This window comes from Rhinatrema bivittatum, chromosome 9 (genome assembly GCF_901001135.1).
Source record: "Rhinatrema bivittatum chromosome 9, aRhiBiv1.1, whole genome shotgun sequence".
Classification (NCBI taxonomy): Eukaryota; Metazoa; Chordata; class Amphibia; order Gymnophiona; family Rhinatrematidae; genus Rhinatrema; species Rhinatrema bivittatum.
In genome coordinates, this window is record NC_042623.1 from 189,053,989 (window position 1) to 189,076,325 (window position 22,337).

Below are 22,337 nucleotides of genomic sequence, written 5' to 3' on the forward strand. Positions count from 1 at the left end.
GAAGCTAAGGTGGTCAATCAGTTTTGAGATGAAAGGGAAAATATATCCTCAGCAAGAATCTCACCAGTCACTTCCTTCCTGTACCTTTTTTTTTTTTTTAACATTTATTTTTAATAATCACTCAGACATTTGTTCGTACGCAGCAGACAAGTTCTGTTGCAGCAGTTTAATTTTGTCCTAATTATCCCAAGAATGCTTGTCGGAGAATCAGTGCCAGTGACGTTAGGGTGCAGTCCACCAGCTATTTGTCTTCTGTTGCGGCTGATAGAGTGCCAATTATCCCCAAGCTGAAATCTGAGAATCATATTAGCAAAAAAACAGTTCTGTCTCCTCTTTGGAACAAGGTCAGCTGATGCATTTTGACGCAGGCAGGCGTCTGCGTAGTTTGAGAGCATCCTAATTGTCAGTGGGAATGCAACTCTGCTGGGCCATATTCTGTGTCACAACTCTTTCCCTTCCTGTATAATTAAACAGAAGCAATCATACAGTGCTCCTCAGATACTGCAAAAAAAGAAACAAAACATAGAAACCACCTGGAACATTTTTACCAGCTCAGTTTAGATGTTTTAAGTCTAGCGCTGCGCTTGTTTTAATAAATTCAGCTTTTTTTTTTAGTTTCCAGTAACCAATTACAAGGAGGAAGGAAACGAACGTCTGAAATTAAATACGAGAATTAGCAAGGATACATAAGAACATGCCATACTGGGTCAGACCAAGGGTCCATCAAGCCCAGCATCCTGTCTCCAACAGTGGCCAATCCAAGTCACAAGTACCTGGCAAGTTCCCAAACATTAGATAGATCACAACCTGCTATTGCTTATTAATTACCGTAATAGCAGTTTATGGATTTATCCTCTAGGAACTTATCCAGACCTTTCTTAAACCCAGTAACCCTAACTGCTGTAACCACATCCCCTGGCAATGAATTCCAGAGCTTAACTATGCGCTGAGTGAAATAATTTTTTTTCTATTTGTTTTAAAAGAACTACTTGCTAACTTCATGGACTGCCCCCTGGTCCTTCTATTATCTGAGAGAGTAAATAACCGATTTACATTAACTTGTTCATGTCTTTCATTATTTTGTAGACTTCCTTCATACCCCCCATTACAGAACATTTACTCCACAGCATAAGAAAATGAAAGCCTGTATGTAGTGACATCCCTCAGCAGTGCTAGGTTTTGGGAGATGTGTAGTTTAATTTTAAGGAGAACTGACAGGATTAGTTGTTTTTAAACCGAACATATACCGTGCATAACCCACAAATGAATCTGATACTCCTTCAGGCAGGGCTTGCAGGCTCCCTAACAACATCTCCAGAGGCTTTTTTTTTTCGGGCAGTTAAAGAATAGATGTATTTATTTATAAGAACTTATAGTCCACTGGTCCGGAAAACCTGTTCTCATCAGATTACAACAAAAATAAAACAAAGCAGTACATGCATATTAAATAATACCAAAACAACAATAATAAAAATATAAAATGAGTACCACTGTGAAATATTACAGAATCAGAAACTACTCCAACACGATTGAGGTTAAAGTCTTGCTCATAGGAAAAGGCTTTTGCCTGTTTCCAGAATTTTAAATCACAGTTCTGTCAGCGAAGCTCAGGGGGGAGAGAATTAAGAAAAAAAAAAACCAAGGAAAACGTATTAAAGGGTGGCAGAATTTCCAGGAGAACGTCAGGGCAGCTTTCCAATGAACAGGGGCTTTAAATATCAACATTAGTAACCTGCAAGCACATTCACCAAATGATGGGTAAAATGGAGAAAAGCAATGCGCCGGTGGTTAGTCGGGCAGTGGTGTTTTGAATTAATTGGAGAACCCAAAGTAATGAAAAAGGGAGTCGTAGCATCGGTATAAGAAAGTACTAAAGATTGCACAACAAGTCCAGGGGGAGGAGCTTTAGCTGCTTAATTTGTTTATTAAAAGCTCTTCTTGCATCTATTCTCACTGGAGGTGTCCTAGAAAGCCGAGAATCTGAAAGGATCCTCAGAGGTGCCAAAGTAGGCTGGAATTTCCTTGTGCGTGTCGAGACCCCAGATAATGAATGTGCAGCTGCCGCGCGGTGGCAGTGGGGCAAGAGCAGCCGAGTGTGCACACGGCATCCTATTTCATTCCGTGCATTTTTGGGTGTGTTCTGAGAAATGTGCTCCTTTGTTTGCTCTCTGCTTGAGTGGGAGAATCTCCGTGTGAAATGGGGAAAATGGCAAACTTTGCCCTTAAGTGAGTCTTACTAAGTTTAAAAAAAAAAAATAGAGGGAGGTTGTAGCAGCAGCAGCATAAGATGTGAATTTTTCCATTTGTTAATCTGTTTCAGCAAATAATTTTCCTTTAAATTCTATAGCAGGGGGGGGCGCTGTTCGTGGCGAATGTGTGTGGACGCGTGACTGCTCAGCTCCGCGATCCCTCCCGCCGAAAGACCTACTAAATCGCTGCTTTGAGCTCTAAATACCGGCGATTCCCATCAAAACCGTGAGTGTGACTCCCCGAGCCCCGAGGTAGATGGCTACCAAACGCAAAACAATGGATTTGCGGCACTTTGCATATGAAAAATTGTCGGGGGAAGCAGGCCAAGATGGTGCCGAGATCGCGAGCCGCGAACCGCGCGATCAGGGAGAGGAGCCTGAACAGCCCGAGGACGCAAGCCTGCCGGCTAAACAGCTAGATCCCTCGGAGATACTTACCCGATCGGAGGCCAGGAACTGGTTCTTAGAAATTCGGGCCGACTTAAAGCAGCATCGGGATGCCATAATGGCGTCCATGGCAGGCCTGAAGGACGACCTGGCTGCTCTGGGGAACAGGGTGGATGAGCAAGAAATTAGACTGGATGAACACGGGGAGTCTATCAACTCCCTAATATCCCAGCACACATCATATTCCTCAAATCTGCTAACCCTGCAGAACAAGGTGGAGGACCTTGAAAATAGAAGTCGGCGCAATAATTTGCGCATAAGGCGAGTACCAGAGACCCCAGAATATGCCGGGGCAGCGGAGACGGCGGTACAAATCTGCACCTTTATCCTACAACACGCACAGGAGGGGGGGAGGTGTCGGAACCAACTCGTGGAACTGATATTCAATTTGAGAGAGCACACAGAGCGTTGGGGCCTAGAACAGATCAGAGGCCTAGAGACATTGTGCTGTGCTTTACTAGCTTCCCCCTCAAGGATAAGATATACAATATAGCCAGGAATTTAAAAGAAATTAAATGGCAAAATCATCACATATCCATCTTCCAGGATCTGTCACCGGTCACATTGAAGAAAAGATTTGAATTGCGGGAAGTCACAGCGCAGCTGCGCGAAAACAACATTCGCTATCGATGGACATACCCCTTCGGACTCTCCTTTCAGGTCCAGGCTGTGGGCTATAAAATTACTTCACTGGAAGAAGCGCCTGGAGTATTCTCTAAAGCACAGCTGCCGGTTCGCTTTCAACCGCCAAATTCAAAGCAGCCACAACCCTGGAGGGATGAGGCGCCCAGATGGCAGAGGGCGGAAAAAGGAGGAAAGCGACTGAGGAGACAACCGGGACTACGTGGTACTGCTGCATCAGACAAGGGATGACTTTTTTTTTCTTCTAATCTATCTACTTCAGGAAGTATTGGTTCCTTTCGCACGGAGCACATGAGGTTCCTGTGCACTTAGCCGTTTCATTTGGCTCGGACGACATCCTGTGCGGTTAACAGGGGTCCAGTTCTTTTCCAATTGATGGGACACGAGATGTTATTCTACTGAGTTTATGTTCGATATAGGTCTTTTACTGTTTTAATATTGCTTTTGGTTTATTGCGGCGGGTGGGGAGGTGGCGGGGGGAGGGTCACACATCGCATACACTACAACAGACCTCCAGAGGTGGAGTATCCCTCCATGAGGGAGTGGGATACTATAGGAATCATTCGGGGTTACACTGGTAGTTTCTGGATCCTTGGGGAGGCTGGTACAGCTACATATGTGGGTGGTTATGAGCAAGGGATCGGGAGTGGGGACACAAACAGCAGGCTGGTATCAAGCTCTGAGGCTCAACGGTTCACAGTGATGGAGGCAGAGCAGGGCTGTGGTAGCTCCTTCCTCTCTTGTCAGGAAACATGGCGACCAAAATATTATCCCTTAATGTAAAGGGGATTAATACGCCACGCAAGCGCACATTGTTACAGCGGGAACTACATAGGCAAGGGGCGGGCATTGTCTTTTTACAAGAAACGCATATTAGGAAGCATCATCAAAAGTTACTGCACTTCTCGCAGTACCCGGCTGTGCATTGGGCAGCCAGCACCAAAACTTCTAAATATGCTGGGGTGGGTATACTCTTTGCGTCCTCCTTCGCGTATGAGGAGCTGTTTCATATATATGACTCTCAGGGGCGTTTTGTGCTGGTCAGGGTACGAGTGGGCAAACAGGTTTTTACCCTGGTCAATGTTTACTTTCCTAATGCGCATAAAACTCAATTTATACGTGAGTTTAGGGACTTATTGACCATGCATGTGGAAGGGGAACTTATCATAGGGGGAGACTTTAACTTTGTACAGGTACCATTGTTAGACTCCAGTTCTGGGAAGATCTCTGACCCCCAATCTAGACAAAGGTGGAGTGAGATTATGGAGGACTGGAGTCTGGTGGATGTTTGGAGGGCTAGATACCCGAAATCCCGAGCCTATACTTTTTATTCTCATGTACACAGCACATACACTCGCATAGACTGCTTCTTCATGTCCAGGACGCTACAGAACTCAGTTCTTCAAACTGATATTGACAATATTACTTGGTCGGACCATGCACCAGTATGGCTGGTGTGCCATTTTAGAGACCTGAATAAGGGGTTTAGACCTTGGCGTCTTAATGATTGCTTGCTCAAAGACACTGCCTTCATAGGTGACTTGGAAAAAACGCTGAAAGATTATTTTCAGGCTAATCAAACGGAGGGTATGTCCCCGCTGGTCGTATGGGAATGCTCCAAGACTGTGGTCCGGGGAGTGTGTATTGCCCGAGCTGCATATTGTAACCGGGTGAAGGAGGGCCAACGGCAAGCTTGGCTGCAGGAACTGACTAACTTGACCCAAGTACATAGTCGAACGCGTTCCGGTGTTACTTATCAAAAAATCCTGCTCCTCAAAGATAAGTTGAGAGCATTGGATGATACCGCCGTTAGTCACCAATTAATGCTTCTCAAACAACAGTTTCATGAGGGAGGGAATAAGGTGGGAAAGTATCTGGCCAGACAATTGAAAGCGGCCCAATCTAGAACGATTGTATCCAGAATACAGACTGCCTCAGGTAATACGATCACAGTGTCCGAGGATATTAGGAAGGCCTTTACTGATTTTTATTCCACCCTGTACACTCAGGACTCCAACATTAGGGCAGCGGACATAGAGCAGTATTTGAATACAGTACAGCTGCCAGTTCTGAGTGAGAGATGGCAACTTACATTAGATAATCCCATAGACGTAGATGAGGTTTTGGCTGCCATCAAGCAACTTAAGCCTGGCAAGGCACCTGGCTTGGATGGATTCACAGGAGTCTACTATCGTAAATTTGCTTCCCACTTAGCTGAGCCACTGGCAATGGCTTTTAATTCCCTCCTTGAGGGTAAAACCTTAACGAATGAATCCAACACAGCGAGGATTTCCGTACTAGCAAAACCGGGGAGGGACCCCACTAAATGTAGCTCCTATCGTCCCATTTCGTTAATCAATATTGATTTGAAAATATTGGCTAGAGTTTTAGCAGCCAGGCTTAATGGGGTTCTCCCTGATCTGATTCATAATGATCAAGTGGGCTTCGTTCCAGGGCGATTAGCAGCAGACAATGTCCGGCGGATTGTCAACATAGTTGATTTAGTACAACAACAGCAAATCCCAGTGATACTATTAGCTCTAGATGCAGCAAAAGCGTTTGACCTCGTCCACTGGGAATTCTTGTTTAAAGTATTAGGCAAAATGGGTTTTGGGGATGCTTTTTTGAAGTGGATACAGAAGCTATATGAGTGCCCCATGGCTAGGGTGAAGGTTAATGGCGGATATGGTCCCCCCTTTGATATACAGCGCGGAACGAGGCAGGGCTGTCCATTATCACCCCTGTTTTTCGCCCTGTTCTTGGAGCCCTTTGCCATTAGGGTACGCAAGGCTAAGCGTATTAAAGGGATCTGGGGAGGCAAGGTTCATTCTAAAATCTCCCTTTTTGCGGATGATGTTATGTTGACCCTCTCTGATCCGGAAGCATCTTTGCAAGGGGTAATGATAGAGTTGCAAGGATTTTCGGCAGTTTCCGGAATGCGTATTAATTATGATAAATCAGAAATACTTAACCTGACCCTCTCACCTAAGGTGGCGCATGACCTTAAGACTCAATTTTCTTTTTTATGGGCTCCTTCATATTTGAAAAATTTAGGTGTTAAGATTGGACCCCACGTTCACCAATTGTTTGATCTCAATTATAATCCCCTGGTGGCTAATATCCGAGACAATTTAAGACGCTGGGATAGACAGGTATTTTCCTGGTTGGGTCGCTTGGCTATTATTAAGATGAACGTCCTCCCTCGTTTCTTGTATTTCTTCACTACTCTTCCCATTAGTATACCCTCTATACTCCTCAAACAGTGGCAGCAACTCCTGTGTGGCTTCATATGGCGGAGACGCCCACCCAGGGTGGCGAGGTCTATTCTTTATTTACCTAAAAATAGGGGGGGTCTTCACCTACCTAATCTACTGTGGTATTACTATGCGGCCCAACTGCGTGCCCTAGTGGCCCTACATGGGTCCCGAGATGTACCTCAATGGGTGAGGTTTGAACAAGGGTTGATAGGATCCTTCCCTATTACAGCACTACCGTGGCAGCCTAGCGCAACGTGGGGTGAATTCGGGTATTACCCCTTCGCTTTGCGTACCACGATGCGGATTTGGCATCTGTGGCAAACTGAGTTGGTGGGCCCTGAAAATCACTCCTTGCTAACCCACTTATTCACCAATACAGCGGTGCCCAGCTTGGAGCGATTTGTGGGTCTTCAAGATTGGCGAAAGACTGGGGTCTTATGCATGGGACATATGCTACAGCAGAGCAAGGTGCTCTCCAGAACGCAGCTCTGTGACCTACACCCAGGAAGCACTCTGGATTTTTTATTGTATGCTAGGTTATCATCCTACATACAAACTAGTCTACGGAGAGGCACCTTGAGGTCTAAAAACACTCTTATTTGAGACCTTATGTCAGCATGCCTCGCTCATAAAGGGGATTATATCAAAAATTTATACTATGTTTACTAATAAAACATTAGTGATCCATAAATATAGGGCACTCTGGGATTTAGACTTTCCGGGTTCTCTGGATGACAATGATTGGGATGTCATCTATACTATGGCTGGCATATGTTCCATTTCAGCAGGTTTACAAGAGAACTGCTACAAAATGCTCTATCGTTGGCACTACACACCCCTAGCGCTACACAGATTCTACCCCCATGTGTCAGACTGCTGCTGGAGAGGCTGTGAGGCACAGGGCACATATCTACACACATGGTGGTCTTGTCCCAGAATTCAGGGTTACTGGCAGGAGGTGATTCAATGGATCTCCCAGTTGTTAAATGCGCCTTGTGTAGCACATCCCTGGCTTGTCTTACTAGGTGCGCTTTTGAAAGAACATGATACCACACACCAAAAGTTGTTTTTGCAAATTTTTATTGCGGCAAGAACAGAGCTGGCTATAAAATGGAAACAAATTTCGATTCCTACGCTTGCTGCAGTGCAACATCGCCTTTTCTCTATATACCAATTGAGCAGACTTACTGCTGTCCATCAGAATCGTTTACCCTCCTTTCAGACTATTTGGGGGTCCCTACCAAAAATGGTTAGCTGTCCACAATTCCACGTAATGCTCATAGCTTTAGCTGCGTCATATCAATCCACTTGACAGCAGTGCTATTTAACGTTTATCAAGTACCATTACCCTATAGATTCGGTATGTAATACACCAGTGTGGGGGGGGGGGGGTTAGGAGGTACCTTTGGTTTCTATGTTTCCTAAGATCATTTTGTAACCTGGTTTTCTCAATTTAGTTTTCTACTGCAGTTTACTCTTATTACTGAGGCTGATTTTTGATTTTCTTGAATGCTGTACTGTATTGGCAAGGCTACTGTGATATTGTAAGTTAACCATTATGCTGTATCACATGTTTCACCACAGAGGTGGTCTGCTATCAGCCTGTAAATTGTATAGTGATGGTTCTTGCGGCTTGTTAATAAAATAAAAACAGATTATATACAAAAAAGAAAATTCTATAGCAAAATATTCAGCTGGAGGGCATGTTCCTGGCATTTTGTACAAATGTTTTCCAACTTGCATACAGAGGACAATAATTATACTGGATACTTTTTCCTGAATTGCTGTACACAGGGTCAGAGGTTAATAATCCATGATTCTCTGTGATCTTGAAAACTCATGTACAGTATATTCTCCTTTGATAATTCTTATGTTGCTCCAATAAAAAGCGTATTGGGGCCTTCAAAGCATTAGTTTTCTCTGGGACCAATAGGACTGCCAGAAGTGTATACTGCTTATTAGAGAGCAGACATTTTTCTCACATGTCAATGATTTTGTTCGGACGCGGGGGTCTGAATTGGCTAGGATATTCTCTAAACTGGGTTAGCGTCTTGTGGAAACCTGTTTAAATCTACCTGCTTCTCTCCTGCTTCCAGGGCGCTGTTCCCGCTGCGGTGAAAATGTGGTTGGGGAAGGTACCGGGTGTACCGCCATGGACCAGGTGTTTCACGTGGATTGCTTTACCTGCATGACGTGCAACAATAAGCTCCGAGGACAGCCTTTCTATGCAGTGGACAAGAAGGCCTTCTGTGAACCCTGCTACGTTGTAAGTGCCTGAGCTCATCCTCCTAACTGATTTCAGCTGCCAGTAACTTGATCAATTAGCAGAGCTGTGGGATGATTTGTGAATTTTCGTGCTCTCGAAAGGTACCAGGCTTGACAGGATGGGAAACGCAACAGTCCCTTTATTTGTAGAACCGCTAAGAGTACTGTACGGGCAGTAACAGCAGTGCAAATTCCTCCCATACGCTCCCCCCCCCCCCCCCCCAGTGATCTTTGACTGTGCTCCAAAAGGGCCACCTCTGTGGGCAAGAAAGCAATTCATTAAGTAAACTTCAGCTCATTTGTGGCGATTGCAGCCATGTGACTTTTGGTCACTAGTAAAGTAAGATGCATCTTAACTGGCAGCCTTTCAAGTGAAAGGGCTTCTGCCTCTATTAATCCACCGAGCCACACAGTGCCCCAGACAACACTCTGGCTGACTTCACGGTATCTGAAGGCGTTTACTTTCATGAGCTGCAAACATTCTCACTAGTTTTCCCTTGTAGTGCCTGGACAAGCAAGGATTAGAACTGATGTGTGTTAGTTAACTCTACCTAAAACAGGCTACACGTTCTTTAAAAGCATCTCTCTCTTTGGGGCTGCGGATACTACGCAAGCAACATTCACAGTCCCAAGGGAGAAGGAAGTCCCAGCATGGCACAACAATGAACCTACTGACCAGGTTCGGAGTCCACGTCTGCCTGGCTCTGCTGGAGGTCTTGGCTGAGCTATAGAAGAGAAGGGAATTTGTGGGGAAGGGGTTAGAGAGTGAGGAACAAACACTAATGGTGCCATTGCCCCAGTGGGATCTGCTTTTGATCGGCCAAAAGGGGGGGAAAAAAAACCCTCATTCTGTAAGTAAAATGTCTCAGTTACTGATTCTGTGTAGAGCTCAGCTGTCTGGAGCTTAACATCTGGTGTGCCGTGTCTTCAGCAGTGAGTGCACGCCTGCCATCACTTTACACTCCTAATGCTAAGTGAGGAAAACACAATTATTTTCTTACCGTAATTTCTTGCACGTACAGTTAGCAAATACTAATCTCTGACAGGATAAGGATGGATAGCAGGAATCAGCACCCTGTCTGAAGGAGACAAGACGCCAGACAGTGAATTACCTTTATTTGATAATCACAGTGTTTCTAGCCCAACAGCTTTATTGCTGCTCCAGTTCAGGCATTCCCAGTCACAGCTGCCAGGACCCTCCCCTCCCCCCCATCCGGTGCCCCAGCCTCCAGCGATGACTCTAGAGGCATTGCCCGTGCTCCCTTTGGGAAACCCATTGTGCGTGTGCTGTGTGGTCAGGACTCGCCCTGTCAATCCCAACCCCGGAGTCCGAGAGAGGGAACTGGAACCTGGCGCTTTCGCTGGGTCATAGGTGCAACTCTAAAATTGTGTTGATTCAAGGGATTTTGCAAATTTTGTAATCACATTTTTCACAAAAAACATTCTGAAGAGCCCAATCAGTGAAATTGCATTTGAAGAGAGATTGATGCTCAGGATCTAATTGAAGATTCTCTTTCGTTGGTAAGGTATTTTAAGATCTTAATTGTTTATTTGGCAGAACATTAATCCAAACACAGTGCATCAAAAAAGTGCATGGTATTGCCATAAGATCAGATTAGATCATTTCTTTTACTTGTAAGATAACGCGCTTTGGGTCAGTGATTAAAAATCCAGTGTTGCGCTCAGATAAGCTCTAATAATAAAAAGATTAGCATCTTCAGAGAGAGAGAGACAGTCAGTATTGGGCAACATGTACTGGGTTATTCAGCAGAAATACCCAAAGTGGCACCCAGGTTTCCCAAGAACGTAACCAAGCCTTACGGAAAGAAGGACTTCAGCCTAGGGAGTTTGTATCCTTGTGAACTTCTGGGTAACAAAAGGAGCGGTGTTTTAGCATTTATTTTGGTTCCCAAGGCTTTTCTTTGCGTCAGAGAAAAGTTGCAAATCCAGGCTCACAGCAAAAAAAAAAAAGAAAGTTTCTTGCCATGTAATCTTTTGTATTGGTGCACAAAGAATGTGTGTGTGTGTGTGTGTGTGTGTGTGTGAGTACAGACTATTTAACTATTGAGTGTAAGTTCTAATTTAAATCATTTCCAGTCACCATTTCCAGTACTTAATGTACATTGGATTTGTTGGGCAAAAGCAGAAAAAGAGTGTGGAGTAAAGTGCAGACACATATAGGAGGAAACTATTAAAGCAGAAGGAATGTGTGGCTAAACGTCCACCGCTCTGTTTATAAATTAACACTTATAGTTCTTTGAGGTGGTCAGGAAAAGCACAGTCCTTACGTTTCAGGTACTTGCTTTATATTTTGATTTGATTTGTGATACCCAACTACATTTTAAAATATTTATGGATGTAATCCTCCCTTAATAAGAGGGTCACCTTCAGAGCCCGCTGAGCCCTAAAACACTTGTTACAGCATCCGCAAACAAGTACAGGTTGATGCTGTGGCGAACCGGATTCAGCTGCTCGGCCCAGGGGATTTCCAAACAAAACAAAAAGCAATCTACATCACAGGTTCCAAAGAAAATTGTGGTTTACTTCAAGTCCACCAAATTCAACAGACAGGAAATTCAGCAAAAGCCCAGAAAGTTATCACCCCCAGCCTGCTGCGGCTGCTTGAGTAATGGTAGCCGGAAGGATCTGCTCCTCTTCCTAGATCCAGGTCACTTAGGGGCTGCGGGCTGTCCCAGAGGGGAGGGGACTGAAGCTTCCTGGCTGGCCTTTTGCCCTTGCAAGAAAGAGGGAAAGGCTCTCCTCTTCCTGCAGAGCCTTGGAGCCCCGGCTGCCTCCCCCAGCCCCCCCTGCAAGACATCCCCACTCCTTTCCATTGCATTATATCACTAAGGCTCACTTGCCCACTCAGGGAATGGACTCTCCTATCGTGTCCCACACTACCACCTCCTGAGCCTCCCATCTGTAGACAGTTGCCAGCTTTTTACGGCAAGCAAATCCAGGTTTGATGTCCTTATTAAGAAGGGCAGAATCTCCGGGGGCTCTCTCACCTCCAGACCAGGACAATCAGTTTTCCTCTTCCTTGCACTGAAGCCCCCCCCGGTAACAAAGTGATGCAAAAGGTTAGCACCGGCTCCATAGTATCCCCCATCTTTCACTGAACAACCAAAGAGATTTGTACGCAAGAAAGACAGCAGCAAATCTTTTTGGTTCTGTTGCTTATTCAAAGCGTTTTAAAGCAGGCCTCTGGTTTCAAAAGTCAAATCTGTGAAACAGAGACCTTCACTTTGCTTTCACGTGAGGCTGTTTTGTGGCTAACGTGTCCTCTCTGCTCAGTTTTCATCCACAGTAATTCACTACACAGATTAGGATTTAGGATGATTCCTCCAGGAGCTGACGTCATTGGACTGGGCCTTTCTTATGGTCTGCCACTGTCAGAAGAGTTACCCTGCAGTTGGCATTGAATTGCAATTAGTAGTTTTGATATAAATTGACTAAAAATAAGACATCAGTTTAAATGACTTGCATTCTGTTGCAGTGATTCATTATGCAGACATTACAGTGTGAATGCAGGCCTTCCTCTGTACACGAGCAAGCACTTCTCAGCAGGAGTATGGGGTCAGATTTTATCAGGCTTGGAGTTTTCACCTTCTGCTTGGATGCCCTGCAGTATGGAGACATTGTCCTGATGACTTCATATAATTTAAACCCATTACTTAAGCACTTCATTAGTCTGATTGAGTTCTTGGCCAGCGCTCAGTAAACTTTGTATTAAAGATAAAGAAAGAATAGCAGACATCTTTTCTTTGGCTTCCATTTACCTGTTAAAGATAAAGGGATTGTCAGGACTTGTGAACCCTTTGGGCTATGGCCTGATGGATGCTAGGCCCAGGCTGAAAGCTGGCAAATTTGCTCAGGCTGGGACAAAGGAAACCTTCACCTGTTCCAACCCTGTTCCCCTGCAGGTTGAGCCCTTGGGTTCGGGAGCGGGCAGGACTTATGCAAGAGTCCTGGAGAGCAGTTTGGCAAAGCCAGGAGGGGTGAGCTAAGGTCAGGGCAGGTGGCAGACAGTGTTGACAAATCCATTCATGGGTCAGGGCTGGCGGAGAACAAGCAGCATCAAGGTCCAGGCAAAGGCCAGGTTGGGCGGAGATCAAGCAGAGTCAGTCCAGGCAATGGTCAGTCTTGAGGGAGAGGCAGGATAGGGAGAAGGTGTGGAGAAGCGCGTGGAAGAGGCAAGCAATAATGAGACCGAGAAAATCAAAGCAATGGAGAGAAGGCAAGACATATGGAGCAGGTCAGGAGGGCAGGAAGCACAAGGCAAGGCAACCAGTACTGTGGCTAGGAAGCACAGCAGGAGGACCTGTTGCAAAGTCACTGGCTGGGAGCACGGCAGGGGTTTAAATATCCATCCTCACTGAAGTCCTGCCATGGGGCTCTCATAAGATGGCATGCATGTGCTCCTAGAGGCAGATCCAGGCGTGTGCTAGAAGTAACATTGGGGTGGTATCCATGCCACCGGAGTTGAGCTCTGTGTCCTGGGATGAAAAGGCCAGTTGTGGGGCCATCCTGCAACCAATCCCGTTGTTACAGGAATAATAGTTGCCTAGCTCTGTATAGCATCTGCCACTTGGGAGCTGCACCCTACTATAGGTTTCAGTTTAGCCATTGAAGAACTGTAATCTTTTCTTAAAGATAATTTTCATTTAAAACATTTTAAAAACAGTGGGATCTCTGGTGCTTTTATACCCCTTCATTTGTGAAGGAGTGACTACTGATTGGAATCATGGAGTCAGAAAGGTCTGAGTTTATTCATTTTAATCCTGTCTGATCCATTAACCTTTTGTACTGTCTTAGGACCCCTTCCTACATTGACAACAAAGCTCAGTCCTTGTCTGCAAGAGCTTTTTTCTTCCAGTCTTGGACTGCAACGTGGCTCCTCCAGTGCATCTCACCCTGATCCACCGACTCTAGTAAGTCGATCTGAAGAGCCCCCTCTTGTTCCAGCAATGAGATCTCACACACTCACACTCACTCACACTCACACTCCTCTACAATCTAACATTCTGCTCTTGCTTGTCCTCACTTGGAGTTAAACTTGCCCTGCATGACTTGCACAGGAAGCGTTGAGTATAAACAGAAGTTAATTCATTCTTCTTACAGAGACGTTTGCTATGGGTCTTACATCGAATATGGAATACAAATATGACTAATATCATTCCAAACTTTCTATTAAAGACTGAAGGGAAACATCAAGCCCTGGCCAGTTATCTGGTTTGCAAAGAAAGCATTGGTGGTTTTGGTCATTTGCAAGTTACTTGGTTCATCTTCTGACTTTATTGTCTATATCTTTTAAATTATCCTATTTTTGGATGGAAATGATATCTCCAAATTATCAAACAAACTGGGAAGAGTAAAATGTTGCTACTTCAGATGAAAACATATCATTTATCCTTATTGCTCAGCCCTCATGCAAGTGCTCTCGTCACTCCATGGATTAAGACGCTCTCTTACTGTCGTTATCAGCCCAACCTGTAGCAACAAAAAATGACAGTGGCACCTTGTAGACCAAAAGCCTACAATGAGCATATGCACCCGCCGCCTCCACTTTCATGCATCTGACAAAGGGGTCTTATACCACAATAAATCTGATAGTCTGTAAGGTGCCACCACCGGCTTCTGCCACCTCAGTGGCATCTGCAGTCTAATCCAGAGCCTTGCTTGATTTTTCATTGAATTTATTCTGCACAAGTTTCCCTTTTTGTGAAAACCGCTGTGCCTCAAGCACAGTGGAAAATGTGGGACAGCATACAGTTGGTGTGTTTGCTCATACTTAAAGCATTTAAATATGAGAACAAATAGATGACAAAGAAAGGTCCAGAGGCTGTGATCTAATGCTCGGCATTTTTCTTAGCTTTTTTTTTCTGCGTTTGCCGGGAGTTTGTTTCATTGTTCCTTTAAGGCCTTTGACTCGCTACAGATTTCAGTTTTTCTTCAAATAGCAGACACTGCTGTCTAAAGAATACTTGAGTTAAATCGTTGTGTATCCTTTCAGATACCTTTGCACTGTTTGTCTTCTCCCAGGTCACACGAAAGTCCGCATTCTTTGTCTTACCACTTACTCAGGAGAGGATAAATGTTGCATTCCACTTTGATATTAACTTGAAATTGCAGTGTATAAGGAACTCTAATAAACGAAACAATAGACCTCATTTTCCAAGAGACAGAATTCGAGAGAGCCTGGGATAAGCACAGATCTTAGTAGTAAAGAAGCAAAGAGAAAACAAGAGCCTGATTGGGGGCTCGGGCATTGCAGCAGGAGTGAAATTGTCCTCATCTCTGTTTCCTCAGTAGGTTTGCAGTAGGGTCTGGAAACGAACACCATATTAAAACTATGATCTTGCCAAGGCTCTTCACTGTAATAATTTTAACGCCAATCTATTTGTTACTAATTGCTTTTTATATACAGCACATGCTAGATCTGCCAATACCTTGACACATCCTAGCTGACTTTCTAGGGTTATCTCTGCAAGGCCTTTTCAAAGTGTCCGGCCCCAGTTTTTTCACTTCTGCCTGATAAGGTGCTCATATATAATAATGTCCTCGGTTCATTATTTCATAGTTTTCTCCATGATAATGCATATTGTATGTATGATCTTACCTACACGAAAACAAGAAAGAGCTAAGTGTGTTTTCCACTCACGAACAATTTCTTCCAAAAAGGAAAACCTTGGAAACATCTTTTTAACTTCAAACGCCACTCACAATTATTTCAAGCATAACATTGCAATTGTTGTTATTATTGTTGTTGTTATGGCCGCATCATCAAGCCTGACAACATGCCTACCCGGTGCTTGTGTCGTTTGTCAGTACGTCTCTGTACCGGCTAGTGGTCAAATCATTTGCAGACATTTTGACCCAACCCTAAATTCACGAATTGAGAGGACACTAATTGGAGGCTATTAGATGGATAAACGCATGTTTGCATGTATAAAAACATATTTTGAAAATGCGCCCTCCCCTCCTAAAAACAACTAAAAGTACACACACTGCAAAACAGCACCCACCACATTTCTTAATGTGGTGGGTGCCTAGCTCAACCCAGTAAAAAAAAAATAAAATAAAATCAAAACCACTCTTCTCTGTCTTGCTTCTCTTTTGTCCAGAGACCCTTTCCATTTGCCTCTTGTTCCCCCTTATCAAACCTCACTTATACTTTCTGTATCCATTTTCCCACCGCTCACACAATCTACCCGTTTCCTGCCAGTTCCCATAGAGCAAGCAGAGAAAAGAGTGAAAATGGTGGCCAGATTAAGACATATTTCCGACTCTTACGGAGTCAGGCTCGGCAGGAGAGTTCTTTATGGGCGGTTTTATTAAGAACCTTAAATTAATTAATTAATTAAAATGGTGGAAATAAGACAATGACCTTCATTAATTCTGGTATAAAAGATTAGCAAAAAAAACATTCACCTAAACGTAAGCTGAATTTTTCACAAGTAGTAAATTTTGAATAATGCTAAAACCCATTACAGCTAGCATGCATCGAAAGGAGAATTTATAATTTCACGATTTTTGGTGGTAAGTAAAAAAGAAATTGCTCCTTTTTTTTTTTTTTTTATATCACATAACCTGTTAAGAGTGATTTCTGGAAACTATGATCAGCAGGGCTTTTACAGGCTCCATAATTTAAATTTGCTCAGTGAGATCATTGACTATTATATATGTTTTACCAAGAGGTAGAATTCAAGCAACAACTTTAAAAAATATATATATATCATTTGAACATTTAGATGCAAATATTACCCCACATGCTAATCATATAGGAATGATATAATACATGTGTTTTCCAGAATTTCTTTAAGAGACGCAATACGTATATGAAATGATATTTATGTAAAAAGCACATGTTAGTTTGGAAAGCATTGAAGAAAGAATGCCAGTGTAGGTTTTGTACCCATCTGCTGTGTATATGAAAAGTTCTGGCCTGATAGTCCAAGAGCAGTGCTGTGCCCTGCCATATGGGAGAGCTTGGTTCTGATCAGCGGCGGATTCCCGATGACGACCGGCCCGGGGATTCGCCGCCCAGGCCGGCCCAGGAGATACCACGTGGTCTGCCGAGCGTGCCTCTGTCATGGCCGCGCTCAGCAGACCATGTGACTAGAGCAACCAGCCCACTAGGGGATGCCCGATCCCCCAATAGGCCAATCCGCCCCTGGTTCTGCTCATAGAGCTGGCAAAGTCCCAGGCCATAGGTTGGGTTAATCCCAGCCATCATCTGACAGGCCACACCTACAGCTGGGATAGAGGGGACCATTTTCTTAATAAATTAATTCCCCAGCATTCATGGTTTGTCCTGACTGGACTAGAAGCTCAGAAGAGAAGGGACTTTCTCTTCTGGATATTTGTTAGGCACAGCAATCAGGCCAAAGTTTGCAAGAGAACCTACTGGAAGTAATGGGCGTTCAGCTGTTTCCTGATTATTTGGTAATCAGCAATGTTTCGGAGGGATGGAGGTAGAGCATTCATGCCAGGGCTTTTTCTATTGTGGACTGGGGCCCACAATAGAAAAAGCCCTGGCATGAATGGTCAACAAATGACAAGATTTAGTAGTGGGGATTATTATCCGCGGATTTTAATGAGCAATGGAGAAGATACTGTACTAATTTATTAGCCAGATAACCTGGACCCTTGTCTTGAAGAGCTTTGACAATGAAGGTGATGACTTTGAACAGGATTTAGTATTTTAAAGGAAGCCAGTGGAGTTGTTTAAGAATGAGGGCGATGAGCTCTGATAGGAGGGGAGACAATCAGATGCACCACAGAGTTTTGTGATAACCGAAGTGCTCCTATCATGTATTGAAGTAACCCAATGTAAACACAACTACAGTAGTCCAAGGTGGTCAAGATGAATGCCTGAACTACTGTTCTGAAATCAGCCGTGGGAGGATGGAGAGCTCGAAGCTTGAAGAAGGCGGACCTGACGATGGCTTTGAGCTGCTTCCAAACAAAATAAGTGCCTGGTGGTCTAGAGTAGACCACCTCCTCTTCCCTCGCCTCTACATAATTCTCTGGTGTTCCTGGCCCACCCCATACCTTAAAATGAATCATTGTTTGTACAGTGGGGGCCCAAAGTGCCCCCTTAGGTCCAGGCCCAATCGATGCCATTTTTCAAAATGGCGCTGACTTGCCTTTTTCCCTACCACATGATGGGGTAAAGGCCGGTCGATGCCATTTTGAAAAATGGCATCGACCGAGCCTAGCACTGGGCTGCTCCGGGCCCCCACTGCACCACCAATGATTCATTTTAAGAAATGGGAGGAGGTCCAGGGGGCCCTAGACTAACTGCAAATTATTTCGAGGCAAGGAAGGGAGAAGGGGCCTACCCTAGACCATCAGAGATTTATTTTTTTGGAAAGGGGGGGCCTGAGGGGAGGGTGGATTTGGGGGAAGTGAATAGCCACAGTTGGGGGGTCTTTGGGTGGGTCATTTTATGCTAAGGGGAGGGGTTTGGGAAGGGATGTGGCATCACGTACTATTTGTAAAACTATTTTTTTTTAGTTTTGCAGGATCACCTTGACAAACATCCCTGGGAGGGCAGAGGGCTACCAATACCTTCGGGGAAATTTGTGCAATTTTAGGGGGGGTTACATTATGGGGTCGATTTTAAGACCAGTGTGCGTCCAGCTGGATTTTCATGTCTGCATGTGCGGGCGGGTGGCCTGCTCCATGAGTGAGTGGGTGGGGATTTTAGCAAAATACAGGCAGCAATGCAGTCAGGCCTCCCCCACTTCCCTCCCAGTACGCTCCAATTAAGGAGTGGTCTGGGAGTGAACTTTCCTACCCCTAACTCTATCCTTCCTCCCTCTTCCCCTCTCCTCCCGTCCCCCTAAACCTGCCCTCACTATCCCCCAACTTTTTATTTTCCTACTTGCTGCTCCTCCGGAGCACAGCTAATCTCTGCCCGCCGGCCAGCTGCCGGCACGTGCTTCCCCGGCTAATGGCGCTGTCCCAGCCCCTCACCCCTCCCTTCCCAGACCACGTCCCCTGCCTGCCCCTTTTCCCTCGGCCGGCACTTCTGCACGCACCAGGATTTACATGCGTAGCCAGGCCCGTTGTAAAATGCGCAAGGCCTGACCACACGCGTTAACCCTGAAATTTATGCGCAAAGTTCTTTTAAAATCCGGGCTTGTGGACTCTGGGCCTTTTAATATGATGGCAGCCCCAGCCAGGGTGGGCTGCTGATGCATGCGTAGGCCTCGTTTTGCCGTTTAGTTTATAGTTATGTGCTTCTACTGCAATAAAAAAAATTGTGCGGCAAGATCACTGCAGTATTCTGTTAGGAAGGGGCAAAATATCGAGGGACCATCCCGGTGATTTGACCCCCCCCTTTTGCGATAAAACATTGCAGCTTAGTAAATGACCTCTAACTTTGTAGCTGAGGTCACAAGGATTGTCAGCGGTCTTTGAACCCTAGCTTCCCTGGTTCACAGCCCACTGGTCTACCTACTAGGTCTAATTAGGGGGAGAAAACCCTAGTAATCTCAAGATTCACGGCACCTCAGTTTCAGACCCCTCTCCCTCACCCCTTGCATAAGCAGCAGTAATGATTGAAAGTTCATATGTGAACGATGGTGAGCCAGCCCAAAACAAACCAAATTCACTCGCAGTTAGAAATGTTTCATTTTAAGCAAGTTAAATATGGCAGGGCCCCTGCAGCTGCCCTTGCCTCATACAGTTGCAAACAGTTAAAGCAAAACTGATACCTCTAGAGGAACTTGCTAAAACTCTGGAAACATCTGCGTGCAGCTTGATTTAAAGCAATGGGAGTTGCCCGTATAGGTGGGTGTCTGCATTGAGATGTCACTTCCGATAAAGCATCTGTACTCTGATTTCGGTGGAAAGCTCTGGCTTTGATGAAGCATGGTCAGCAGATGTGATTTATCTTCCCCCAGCGCTGCAGCAACTAAGATCCTCTCTGAAGATACTTTCCCGTACAGTCCTGAGAGCTCAGCTGCAAAAACCTGGCTCGTAGTCAGAGAGGAAAAGTCAAACTGACACTAGGCTTTGTTTCTTAGCACTGTCTCCCATGGGCTCACAGTGAAAGAGCTTCACCAGAATGAAGTTTGCTTTGCCAGATGCTAAGGTTCATTTTGATCCCCTCTCTATATGTGACATTTTGTTTCTCATTAGTCACGTTCTAGCACTCTGGGTTCTTTACAGATGTTATGGTTATTGGTGTTTGGGTGGATCCTTGGACACTGTGGCAGCTGACCACGTCCACGGGGGGCAGTCCCGTGAGGGACCACGGTGTCAGGCTAAACTCCGGACACACAAACACAGATTTGAATCTTTTATTAGACAGTTTAAGTGACCACCAGAGGTGGCAGTAGTGAGTAGTGGTTGTAGAGCCCGGCTGGGCGCGTCCCTCAGGACGCTGGAACAGCGGATCCTCTGTAAGCAGTGCTGTAGTGGAAAGAGACTGAGAGTTATGAGCACACAATAGGATTAACATTCAGAGTCCCAAGTAGATTAGGAGAAGCTCCGAGACAGGGAGAGCAGGCCCTCGAGGAGCGAGTACCTGATCCCTTAGAGCAGAGAGACTCGGTAGCATTGTACTCATGTAACAGTAACAGAGATTCCACTAGACGAGAGGTCTGGCACCGGAACAGAGAGCAGGCCCTCGAGGAGCGAGTACCTGATTCCAGTAAAGCAGTACTGTGGAGAGAGATGGTTTCTGTACTCACTGATGGTCACTGTAGTTAGTTCTTCCAAGTAGAAGGGTAGAGGATGCAGGCAGCGACACAGGGAACATGGGCCCTCGAGGAGCGAGTACCTGATCCCTTAGAGCAGAGAGACTCGGTAGTGTTGTACTCACTTAGCAGTAACAGAGATTCCACTAGACGAGAGGTCTGGCACCGGAGCAGAGGGCAGGCCCTCGAGGAGCGAGTACCTGATTCTAGGGAAGTAGTACTGTGGAGAGAGATGGTTTCTGTACTCACAGATGGTGACTGTAGTTAGTTCTTCCAAGTAGAAGGGTAGAGGTTGCAGGCAGCGACACAGGGAACATGGGCCCTCGAGGAGCGAGTACCAGTTCCCTGATAGCACCTGAAAGAAGCAGAGAGACCCCCGAGGAGCGGGTACCCCGTTAGTGACCCCCGAAGATTAGTAAGAGTTCCAGACAGCGCTGGAGTGGCAGAGTAGCTTAGGAACGGAGAGCGAATCCCATCCATACGAATTCTGTTGCTAACTCCACGAGCTAGCAAATGTGGTAGGCAGATATACCCGGAAGATGTGATGTCAGAACAGGGGGGGACGCCCCTGAGGTTCGCGCCAACGTGGAAATAAAGATGAGGGCGGCTTGCGCACGCATGCCCTAGAGGTACCTTGAAGGAGAATGGCGGGAGACAGCATCATAGCCGGTCCGGGGACACCGGAGAGAGTGGCAAGCAGACGCCTTGGTGGCCATCAGTCCAAGGTGAGCGGGAGGAGCTGCAAGTAGAGAGAGGTAGGCGGGGCGAAGCCATCGGACGCAACAATAGAAGATTAGCCTGCAGTAAGGAAGAGACCTGTGCTGTATGGGATGGAAAATAACATGGCTAACACCAGCCTGCTCTGGCTCCCTTCCCTCTGCTGTTCATCTTTGTTCTGTTTAGCACTGGCAGAAAGGTGGAGGGCAGGGGGGCTGCCCAGTGGGAGGCTGTGGTCCAGTCTGAAAGAACCCAATCCCCTTTCAGAGGGCTGACAATGGAGGGATAGAGATAGGGTTGCTAACTGTTCGGTTTTTCTCCGGACAGTACATTATTTTAAGGTATTGTCCAGAAGCCAGCCGGGGCCTAAAATGTCCAGAAATTGTCCGGATTTTTGACCGCCATTCTAGTGCACCAGCTTTCGGCATCCGCATCTTCTCAACCAGCCTGAAGGAGCTGTGGCTTAACTTCACAGCCAACGGTGGCGCTATACAACTTCCAGGAAGTTGCCTGTGCATGCACGCACACCCACTCTCCCTGCTACAGTCTCGGCTGCTGGCATCTTCCCTCCCACCTGCGGCTCAATGAGAAAAGGTTCAGCGGGGCCCTCTGGCACTTAACCCTCCCGCCCACGGACCTACAGTGAAAGGCCCTGCGGGGATGCAGGCACCACACCTCCCGGTTCCTGCCTGCAGCAACGTAAGAAAAGAGGCAGCCGCCGACTCGACTCCTGCCCGCTTCACTTATGCCTCCGACGGCAAGCTCACAGCACAAGACATGGGGCCGCCAGCACCTTTCCACCTGCCAGGGGCTCAATAAGAAAAGGATCAGTGTGGGACCGCTGGCATCACACCTCCTAGTTACCACCCGGGGCCAACAACGATTCACCTCTCGGCCGCAGCGCAACAGGAAGTGGGGCCGCCAGCACCTCTCCTCCTTCACACGGGGCAATAAGTAAAGGCCACCGACACCTCCTCTCCCATCGGCAACACAACAAAAGGCCCAGGGGGAACATAGGTGTGCCGAAGCAAAGGCCAGGAGAATGTGTG

General features: G+C 45.9%; 1 protein-coding gene across 11 annotated transcripts in view; it reads left to right on the top strand.

Moving 5' to 3' along the window:
- LPP (LIM domain containing preferred translocation partner in lipoma) overlaps positions 1-22,337 on the top strand; it is a 937,968-nt gene that overhangs the window by 814,162 nt on the left and 101,469 nt on the right. For all 11 annotated transcript variants that reach the window (XM_029617261.1, XM_029617260.1, XM_029617259.1 and 8 more), the window contains one exon: positions 8,692-8,861. In XM_029617261.1, the coding sequence (XP_029473121.1) occupies positions 8,692-8,861 (170 nt within the window). The remainder of the gene's footprint in view (positions 1-8,691; positions 8,862-22,337) is intronic.